At 39.4% G+C, this 11,435-nt stretch overlaps 1 protein-coding gene across 1 annotated transcript; it reads right to left on the reverse strand.

The window, feature by feature from the left end:
* Window positions 1-2,327: 2,327 nt before the first annotated feature.
* On the reverse strand, window positions 2,328-8,641 carry LOC308405819 (secretory phospholipase A2 receptor-like). The gene is made up of 7 exons (XM_080896570.1): window positions 8,609-8,641; window positions 7,375-7,423; window positions 6,534-6,890; window positions 5,847-6,173; window positions 4,980-5,071; window positions 2,620-2,710; window positions 2,328-2,499 (listed from the first exon to the last, which is right to left on the reverse strand). Exons 2-7 carry the CDS (start codon window positions 7,406-7,408, stop codon window positions 2,480-2,482), a joined length of 921 nt encoding a protein of 306 aa, XP_080752696.1. The 5' UTR covers window positions 7,409-7,423; window positions 8,609-8,641; the 3' UTR covers window positions 2,328-2,479.
* Between the last annotated feature and the right edge of the window lie 2,794 nt (window positions 8,642-11,435).

The raw sequence follows: 11,435 nt of genomic DNA on the forward strand, positions 1-11,435 counted from the left end.
CAAATGCAAAGGAATAAATTACAACTACTAAAAATCTGTAATTTTATTGAGTGAGCTGACCTGGAGTGAGCACTCCACCCTCCTTATCTGAACTCCCAGTTCAGTAACCAGACCCAAGAATGGATTTTTATAATGTTGTGTTTATTCTGTACTATGTATTTAGTTTTAACAACAACTAAAAATTGGTATTGTTACAGAGTGACTTTACTTGTCTTGGGTGAGGGACTAAGCTTATAATACACACATACAGGAGAATTTATTTTCAGATCTCCTAAAATAAATAAGGAAATAAATAAACAATACAACTTAATTTGATAATCCTTTCATAAAACAGGTTATAGTATTTAAGAGGGAAAAATAGTGCTTACTAAATGAAAGAGAAAATAAATAGATTCATAGTGGCAAATGTTAGAGGACACTCACAAAACAAATCCTTGAAATGTTCCTTCTTAGTGTCAAACACATTCCTAATTGTGTAGATCAGAATTCCCTACAAAGCTGAATACAGTGGCTTGCAAAAGTATTCGGCCCCCTTGAACTTTCCCACATTTTGTCACATTACAGCAACAAACATAAATCAATTTTATTGGAATTCCACGTGAAGGACCAACACAAAGTGGTGTACACGTGAGAAGTGGAACGAAAATCATACATGATTCCAAACATTTTTTACAAATAACTGCAAAGTGGGGTGTTCATAATTATTCAGCCCCCTGAGTCAATACTTTGTAGAACCACCTTTTGCTGCGATTACAGCTGCCAATCTTTTAAGGTACGTCTCTACCAGCTTTGCACACCTACAGACTGAAATTCTTGCCCATCCTTCTTTGCAAAACAGCTCCAGCTCAGTCAGATTAGATGGACAGCGTTTGTGAACAGCAGTTTTCAGATCTTGCCACAGATTCTCGATTGGATTTCGATCTGGACTTTGACTGGGCCATTCTAACACATGGATATGTTTTGTTTGAAACCATTCCATTGTTGCCCTGGCTTTATGTCGTTGTCCTGCTGGAAGGTGAACCTCCGCCCCAGTCCCAAGTCTTTTGCAGACTCCAAGAGGTTTTCTTCCAAGATTGTCCTGTATTTGGCTCCATCCATCTTCCCATCAACTCTGACCAGCTTCCCTGTCCCTGCTGAAGAGAAGCCCCCCCAGAGCATGATGCTGCCACCACCATATTTGACAGTGGGGATGGTGTGTTCAGAGTGATGTGCAGTGTTAGTTTTCCGCCACACTTAACATTTTGCATTTTGGCCTAAAAGTTCCATTTTGGTCTCATCTGACCAGAGCACCTTCTTCCACATGTTTGCTGTGTCCCCCACATGGCTTGTGGCAAACTGCAAACGGGACTTCCTATGGTTTTCTGTTAACAACGGCTTTCTTCTTGCCACTCTTCCATAAAGGCCAACTTTGTGCAGTGTACGACTAATAGTTGAACTATGGACAGATTCCCCCACCTGAGCTGTAGATCTCTGCAGCTCGTCCAGAGTCAGCATGGGCCTCTTGGCTGCATTTCTGATCAGCGCTCTCCTTGTTCGGCCTGTGAGTTTAGGTGGACAGCCTTGTATTGGTAGGTTTACAGTTGTGCCATACTCCCTCCATTTCGCTTGAACTTCAAGCGATCATTCAGAGCACTGTTCAAGCCTTGAATAGTGCTCCGTGGGATGTTCAAGGCTTGGGAAATCTTTTTGTAGCCTAAACGTGCTTTAAATTTCTCAATAACTTTATCCCTGACCTGTCTGGTGTGTTCTTTGGACTTCGTGGTGTTGTTGCTCCCAATATTCTCTTAGACAACCTCTGAGGCCATCACAGAGCAGGTGTATTTGTACTGACATTAGATTACACACAGGTGCACTCTATTTAGTCATTAGCACTCATCAGGCAACGTCTATGAGCAGCTGACTGCACTCAGACCAAAGAGGGCTGAAGAATTACACACACCCCACTTTGCAGTTATTTATTTGTAAAAAATGTTTGGAATCATGTATGATTTTCGTTCCACTTCTCACGTGTGCACCACTTTGTGTTGGTCTTTCACGTGGAATTCCAATAAAATTGATTCATGTTTGTGGCTGTAATGTGACAAAATGTGGGAAAGTTCAAGGGGGCCGAACACTTTTGCAAGCCACTGTAACTAAGTCTCAGTAATCCAATTAAAAGACTCATCAGACTTGTCTCCTAATGGGTACTTTGCAAGAAACTGAGATACACCAGCAGGTTTAACAAAACAGCATTATTTGAATAAAATGGATCCCTAATGTATTGCTTCAATGTCGCACAAGTGGTGTCAAATATACTACCTTTAAATACAAAACTGAAATGAGAAAGGTTGAATGTTTACAATTCAGACTTAATGCACACAAAACATGCCGTTTTATACCTAGACTAATATAATTAACTAATAATAAATTTAAAGAGTGTACAATTTAAAGTAATCCTTTGAAAGAACAGTGTTGTAGCACAGTCCTCTGGAAGTCAATCTCACACGTTCAAACAAGCATCTGAAATGAGATAAAACCACTTAAATATTCAGAGAAAACTCATTCTCTCTGTGTGTGTGTGTGTGTGTGTGTGTGTGTGTGTGTGTGTGTGTGTGTGTGTGTGTGTGTGTGTGTGTGTACCATCAAGTTTCTTCCTGCTCTTCTGCACAGGCTGTTTTGTCCATGTCACTTTGAAGTCAGTCACACCCTGCTTAGCGAGTGTTGCTTGCAGCTAAATATGAAGAAAGAGGATGAATTATGTTAGATACCCTTACTGTAAGTCACCTCTGAAACACGTGATTTCAGAAGTGGAGAAATTCCCCATGCTATGCAATTTTTTAACTATCATTGACAGTTAGAAAGGGTCCTAGCTGAATCTTAGTAAAATAAGCACAATAAAATGAGTAAACATTTTTTTCCCTACAAAAATAATATTATTTTAACTACAACCTGAGGAAGACTTGAAACAAACAAATTCTCACATCAAAAGACATGAGTTTGTCTTATTTAACCTCTTAACACCCAAACTCTTCCATGACATGCATTTTTAATTTCTCTTTGATATTTGGGCTTAAAGTAAAAAAAAAAGAATTCCCAGATTTTGTTTTTTTAAATGTTTTTTGTTTCTGAGAAAAATTAGATCCACATATGAGGACATATGTTTAAAGTTCCGATAGAACAGTGGCAGTATGATGTCCTCTTAAGTGGATATCAGGCCCTTGTAGAGCAGAATTTATTATTTTGGGTCAGACATCCCAAAATGTGATGTCCACATATGTGGACGCCAGGTCCTAGGAGGGTAATTGTCTATCTGATAGACTCCAATTTCCAGTGTCATTGCTACACAGCTTGATCTAGCCATAAACCAGACTTTGCCCAATTAGTGAAATGTCTTAAAGATATAAAGGTGTGGATGATTTCCCGCTTCTAAATTCAGATAAAACTTTTACCTAAAAATCTTAGTAATATAGAATCTACCAGACGCTTACTCTGTATGGCATCACTTTAGCATCCACTATTGGAAATAGGCCTTTCAGACCTAACATTTCTCTCTCCCATTTTTTTTAATCTCACTTACTGAGTGCTGCAGGATTCTGTCTTGGACCTACACTATTCATTTATTTCGATGGCTTAGTACAAAATCTAAATGCATCTGTCCATTTTAGTGCAGATGATACAATTATTTATTGCTGTGCTTGTACCATGGTCGTGGTTTTCAAACAGTTACAGCTAGCTCTAATTAATGTATACACTCACAGCTGTGTGGGCTCCGAATGGTTTTAAATGCAAAAAAGGCCATGTTGTTCTTAATAGAAATAAGGGGGCCTGCAGTTTTTCTGTTTCTTGTATTTTCTCAAGGCATTTCTATTGAAACTTTGACCTCACATTAGGTATTGTGATTGATGATAATCTTTCCTCTAGGCCACACCTGTTAAAGAAACTTAAGGTGAAGTTGGGGTTCTTTTTCCAAAATGGGTTGTGCTTCTCTTTCACTGCAACAAAAAAGGCTTAGCGCTACCACCTTTTTATCACTCCTGGATTACAGTGACATAATGTACCATGTCGACCAATCAAAACATGACATTTAGTTGTTTAGGGAGGGGGAAGTTTTAGGAGTAATGGTGGTGTTTTGAGATGTGAGAGATTTGCGAAATTTAGCGCAAATCTTGTGTAGTTAGTGTGTAGTGTAGTCAATAGTTTTGTTGTGTGTGTCAGAACAATGAGGCGACTACTGAATGTTACAGGTGTTACAGGAGTGATACATCTCCTGCTGTCAGGCCTGCAGGTATCAGGCTGTTGTTCTCATTTATCTCATAGTGGACAGAAATTATTTTTTGGAGTGGCACAAAGAATTTGTGTGGCATCACATTTGATGCAGAACACATGATTGTTCTGTAAATAGTTTTACATGTTTATTTAAAAAATGCCTTGGCAGCATTTTTAGGTAAACAGCTGCAAAAAAACTTTGCACAACTCAGTAACTTTTTTGAAGAAGTAACTATATAATTAATTGCCCAACATCGGTCATTATATACTGTATTTTGCAGACAGAGTTACAGGACTCTCTCCCAAACCACAGATTCATACTCATAATACAAGTCAGAGCTTTACTTAAAAAAAAGTTGTCTTTTCAAAATTGGAGTTCAAGTTATTTTTACTTCCAAGAGTGTACACAGGTCATGAAAAGATTATTTTAAATTTTCATTGTAAGTGGGCTAAAGCAGTTAATTAAAAGTAGTTTAACATAAATGTAAATGTTGAGATTTGATTATTTTAATAAACCATTTAACTTGGATGGATTCAATGCTGGCGTGATCACACTGCACACTTCTGCTGTTGCTCACAGTGGTCCAAGGGACCGCTCAGGCAGTTTGTGTGTTCGCTCAGACACATGAAAAATTAGAGGGAACATTGGACACAACACTGGCTGAGAGAATGGAGAAAGCTCTCTTATTGGTAATATTAATCAAGTGAGGCTAACTTGTTAACAAACACTATACCTGTTGCATCAGGGCAGCCTGGTTATCTGGATTTTCCAGGTCGACATCAGTTTGGATATTCATGCTCACCACTGTTTTCTTTGATTTGTAAACTACACAAAAACAAAACATTTCCAAATAAATCATATGGAATTTGACAAGTACTTGGCTTAGAGGAAGTTATTAATAATATATAAGTATATTATTAGATTCAAATAGAATGTCTTAAACATTAACCAAAACCCTGTTAAAATATACAGAACACAGTCACAACATTAAGATGCCATGTTTGGAGAGATGCTATTAAGTGCACCTCTTTGACCTAAACGAATATCATAGCTTTTATTGTTCTTTTTTTATATAAATTTGTCAAATTTTCTACTTGTCTTTGCGCTGCATGCGGATAAAGTGACTACATTTTTTTTGGAAATATAAAGCTTAAGATATCTAGGTAATGTTTAGACTTGCTAATACTGTAGATTTATTAATGGATTGAAGTTATTTTTGCAACTAGCATTGATTTAATACACTTTTAAATTAAAAAAAAAGAAAAGCAAATGCTGCAGGTGCACTTCGTTATTTGTATTTTTGTGCTGCTGATGACTTTGTTGTTTACATTTTTTAAAAATAGTTGTACTTTAACTGCTAAAGAAAAAAATCAAACTAGTTAAAGCCTTAGACTCAGCCTTCAGCAGATAGAGAATGTCACATGACCATCTTTGCCATTTATCAGGGGCAGAAAACAAGCAAACAGGCAAAAATATTTCTAGAATTAAACAAAGTATATTGTCTTCATTATATCTTGATTAGTGTGCAAGAAATATTTTCTGGTCATACCATCTCTGGAAATTCACTTGAGTGTTAAAACTAGGGAAATGTCATTCATACCTGCATAGCAGAAGAAAGGATATTGTTTAATGCATGGTTCGGTGGTCCAAGTTCCATCTCCCACCAATATAGCAGCGCAATCAAACTCATTGTTAGGTTGTCCTGTTTTCCAGTTCATGAATGTGCTGATTTGTTGAGTTTCTGACCAAAACCAGACTGGAGAAAAACTAAGGCCAATCCAAATTTCTTTTTCTTTATCCACAACTCTGCTGACTTTATCAAATGTTTCCACATCAAGGATTTGTGCCAGAGTTGAATTTTTGTTTTTGCAGCTGATTTTGGCCTCATTCCAAGTCACATATGTCTTATTAACAATGTAATCACTGCCTGTTAAAGAAACAGAAGTTATAGATTCCATTAGTAACATTATACATATATTAATGATTTCATTTATGTTTTGAAAAATAGGCTATGCAGAAAAAAGCTGTGATTTAAATACACCATATAAATCATATGTCAGTACTGCATATATATAGTCTTTATATTTTCTTAATATTTATACTGAGTAGTTCAGGTTTGAGCTTCACTGGGAGACTTATTCCAGTCTCAAACTAGAATATTTAAAAGTTGTATTTTTATGTTTATTATTTATTTCATGTTTTGAGCCTCATTCTGCTAAATTAGTACCAAGGGTCAATTTAATCTACAGGAGTAAAACCTTACAACAAATTATCTCTTTATACCTACCGTCAAAACAAATGAAGCCAAGCATTTCTGTACATTTTACACTATACCATCCTCTGTAATTTGTGGACACACAATATCCAGGGCCAGTGTTGAGTGGCTGGCCAGGGCTCCAACTATAATATGTGGGTGGTCGTCCATCCAGCCAGGCCCAACCTACGTCTATATGAAGTCCGATCCAGGCTTTGCCGGTGTATACCCCGGCTGGAGTGTTCACCAGAGCAGTGTTGTTCTCTGGATAAGTAATTTGTGCAAGTCCAAGGTACTCCTTGATGCAGTAAGCATTGGCCTCATCCCAGGTCATATTCTCATTCACAAAGTAATAGATGTTTGGAAAGGAAGCAGTGGGGACACAGAAAGCTGAAGAAGGAAATGGATTTTTATTTGAGATTTTACTAAGAAATACTGTTTATTTATTCAGAATGCTTGTATACTTGGAGTTCTATAGAATTTTACTTTCTGCAGTAAAAGAATTCCTTAAATAAGATTTGCTCAGTAGATCAGTGATGGTTCAACTTATTAATATGTGGACAGAAACCACTTTTCATTTGTGCCTATGTCAGTGAATCTGAAAATTTCTAAACTGATAGTCACCCAGATTCCAGATTAATTTCGTTAATTTGTTACTTTTATTTAATTTAATTATATATGCATTTTTGTTGGAGTAAAGTCATAATGCTGGAGCAACAGCTCGCCCTCAAATATGAATTAATAAAACTTGCTCCATATTTGGTCAGTTATTACCTCTCTTTTAAAAAATTCAAGGTAGAAACAATTTATATTTGAAAAAAACAGTGAATTATTATATGCTGAATGAGAAATTACCAAACTGCTGGAATCTTACCTGAAAGCAGGAGAAGGACTAGAAACACATCCATGTTCACTCTGATTAACTGTGGAGGAAAAAAAAAGATTGTGTCATATCTGATTCAGCATAATGAATACACTGAAAGCTATAATAAATATAGAGCATTTTGTTAGAATGACATTGGTTAAAAAGTGATTAGAAAGGACAGTACATCAAAAATGTTTCCCCTCTCTCTCTCTCTCTCTAAATATATATATAGAGAGAGACAGACAGACAGATAATATAAGACAAGAACTTGCCACACTTCTTGAGTTACCAAACACACACAGCTGCTCGTCACTGTGTGTTCTTTTCTCTTTGAGGTTGCTTTTATAATATGATGCAAATAAGTGGAAAGTTTAAAGTTAACTTGTGACACACCCTTGATGACACTGTGAGGCTTTCTCGTGACCGTCCCAAATAAACTGTGCTAACCTTAGAGCTTACAACTCCTTACAACTTCCATGATTTCTTATGAAATAATTATCTAGGTGGTTCATCATGTTGTTTATGAAAGCCCAACAGCAGCTGCCCTTCCTGAGGGTCCTCAGAAGGTACAAGCTGAACTCCAACCTGCTGCTGACCTTCTACCACTCATCCATTGAGAGCCTGCTAACTTACTACATCATGGTACACACACACACACACACACACACACACACACACACACACACACAGTTTTTCCCCATTTCCTCTATGAATCACTACTGTGCAATACCTAATTCTATGTGAAATTACATAATGCTATTTATTACATATTACTTTTTAAAACTGGCTTGTATATTTGTACATTTTATATATTTTTCCTCTGTACTATACAAATACAGGCCATTTACCATTTTTTACCATTTAATACTGCCAATATGTGTATAGTGCTGCAGAACTGTGCTCTGTATGTCATTGTACAACTGCATAGCGACAATAAAGGCATTCTATCTTCTATTCATATCTATTAAGATATGTGTTCAAAGCACCAACATAAGTCACATTTTGTGTTTATATTGAGTTTTACCAAAGTAAATTACATCAGTGGTAAACTTACATTGTAATTTTTTCATTGTTTGTTTTTCAGGTCATGAATCAGGTTGATTTTCTTTCCACACACTGAAAAAACATTTGGGTAAATTGCAAGGTTGTGCTGATGTGCATGCAAACCTCCACTAATGATTCATTCAAATGTTCAGACCACATAATGTCAACCTGTAAAAATTCTATTAAAAATCCATATTACCTTACCGAAGACAATGGCACCCTCGAGGCAGACATGTTTGCTCGCTCCACTCTCGAATGTCGACTTTCTTTTGTTTTTTGTGTTTTCTGTTCTTTTTGCACTGGACAAGTGTTGTGCACTGTTAACATACATGAGACAGGCACTACTAGACATCGGCAACTCACACAATCATCTGGATTCTACTATTTTCTTACCACCTGAGCTTTCAGCTTTACCACTGGAGCTTTCAGCCATCGTTCTCCCCGGCAGCCACCGCAAACGCCACCACTCCCAGAAAGGCCACAAAGCACCGAGTCCAAGTGAGCCACCCTACCCCAGGAGAGTGCTTCGGAGATGGCGACGCAAACAAGGCAAGACTAAAAGCTCGGGCTAGCCAACCACCGCTACCCAGCCTCTTATTGACCAACGTGCGATCCCTGGAAAACAAACTCGACGAAATACGAGCCAGGATCACAACACAGAGGGAGATAAGAGAATGCTGCGCTCTTATTTTCACCAAGACCTGGCTCTCAGATAAAGTCCTGGAATGCGCCGTCCAGCTGCAGACTCACTCTGTACACATAGGAGACCAGACCACAGGAGTTCTCAGCTGTATTTTTGGCCATTGTTTACATCCTGCCGCGAGCTGACTGAAGTCAGACTGAACCCAGCGTCATGAAGTCATCAGTGCATTAGAGACATTTAGATGCTGCTTTTATTGTTGCTGGTGACTTCAATAAGTGCAATTTGCGGACTGTACTCCCAAAATATCACCAACACATGGCCATTCATACCCGTGACAAGAACACCTTGGATCACATTTACAGCAACATACACGGTTCATACAGGGCGGCACCACATCCCCACTTTGGACAGTCTTACCACATCTCTCTGTTCATGTACTCGGCTTACAGACAGAAGCTGAAACAATCAAACCCTGTCATCAAACCTGTTAAACTCTGGACCCCAGAGACTGAGCCCATCCTACAGGACTATTTTGCTCGAACAGACTGGGATGTGTTTCAAACTGCAGCCACCATGGAGAACTGCTCTGTCAACATACAGGACTATGCTGAGTATGTGACTGGGTACATCAGCACCTGTGTTGACAATATTGTGCCCACCACACAAATCAGAAGGTTCCCCAAGCAGAAGCCCTACATCAACAGTCAGGTACGACCCATGCTGCGTACTCGCTCTCTTGCACTCAGATTAGGCAATGAGACGGAGTACAAAGTCGCGAAGTATCAGAATCAGAATCAGAAGACTTTATTTATCCCCAAGGGGCAATTAACAAACAATATTGAACATTGAAGATAATAATAAATGCACAGAATATACAGTATATACAGTTTTAAAATTACACAGTTTTAAAATTAAAGTGACTAAAGGTGAATAAATAACTGCAAATAAAGTGTCAGTAGTATAAGAAGAGGGTAGTTTATGTTTCTGGTATGGGAAACGTTCTTACAAGCTGGAGTTAAAAACCAGAGTGGCTTTGGTGGCTATCCTCCTCTCAGTCCTGCAGGAAATGCAGTAGAGGCGTCACCCTAAGGGGAGCCATTGAAATGTGAGAGGGGTCGTTGATGATTTTGGCTGCCTGTCTAAGGGCCTGTTGGCTGAAAACCTGTGCCAGAGTTCTGACAGGCAGTCCAATGATTTTAGAGCACACTGATGCAGTGTGCTGCAGTCTCTTCCTGTTCTGAAGGCTGAGGGAGTGAACCAGCAGGTGATGGAGAAAGTCATGATGCTTTCCAGGAAGGCATAGTAAAAAGATGGATGTGCTGACTCCAAAGGAGTTGAGTTTCCTAAGGAGGTATAGCAGTTGGTGGCACCCCCTGAGAATCTCCTCTGTGTTGGCAGAGAATTTCAGGAGGTTGTCAAAGATGGTTCCCAGGTATTTGTACTCCTCAACTACCTCCACTGGCTTCCTGTTGATGGTGGTGGTGACTGAAGCAGCCAGATCCCTCTGTCTACTGGAGAAGGTCACCATCTCTTTGGTTTTACTCACATTCAATTCAAGTTTGGAGCTGTTACACCACTCTACAAACTCCTGCAGAGCGGGCCCATGGTGTTGTAAGGGGCCTGACAGCGGTGACAGCAGAACTGTGTCGTCAGCATATTTAACCTGGTGACAGTTGGGCTGCATGGATCTGCAGTCATCGGTGTAAAGGATGAAGAGCAGGGGGGAGAGCACACAGCCCTGGGGGGGAGCCAGTGGAGGTGGAATGGAAACCAGAAAGAGACTTGTTGACCCGAACTTTCTGAGTCCTGTTGGTCAAAAAGTCCAATATCCACAGGATTAGCTGATCATCCAGGTAAAATCGGGTGGAAAGTTTAGTGGTCAGGATATGAGGCTGCAGAGTGTTGAACACTGATGAGAAATCAGCAAACAGAAGTCTGGCGGAGGAGTCAGGGAGCTCCAGATGTTTGTGGATGGAGTCCAAGATGAAGATTTTGGCATCATCAACACCTCTGCATGCATGGTAAGCAAACTGGAGTGGGTCCATCAGGGGGTCAGTTGCTCTTACGATGTGCTGTTTTACGATCTTCTCCATGGCCTGAGTATGGACTGAGGAAAGCCATTACAGCAGCAAAGAGGCAGTACAGAGAGAAGTTGGATGGCTTCTATTCTTCTGCTGACCCCAGGCAGATGTGGCAATGCCTGCAGCACATCACAGAGTATAGGGCCACCACCGACATCATCAGCTCTCCAGGTGGTCTGCCGGATGACCTCAATGTGTTTTACACCAACTTTGAGATTGGCGCTGGCCTACATTAGGAGAAATATTCCAAACACTCTGGATCCCCTGCAGTATGCCTACCGGCCCAACAGGTCCACATCAGA

Source organism: Rhamphochromis sp. 'chilingali', assembly GCF_963969265.1.
Source record: "Rhamphochromis sp. 'chilingali' genome assembly, chromosome: 11".
NCBI classification, from domain to species: domain Eukaryota; kingdom Metazoa; phylum Chordata; class Actinopteri; order Cichliformes; family Cichlidae; genus Rhamphochromis; species Rhamphochromis sp. 'chilingali'.

Bases quoted from the DNA above. Each gene is read 5' to 3' on its own strand.
- LOC308405819 (XM_080896570.1), bottom strand. From the start codon at position 7,408: ATGGATGTGTTTCTAGTCCTTCTCCTGCTTTCAG. The intron at 5,072-5,846 runs GTATGAATGACA...GTTTTTGTGTAG, and splicing joins TCCTTTCTTCTGCTATGCAG to TTTACAAATCAAAGAAAACA. The intron at 2,500-2,619 runs GTACACACACAC...ATCTCATTTCAG, and splicing joins GAGCAGGAAGAAACTTGATG to ATGCTTGTTTGAACGTGTGA.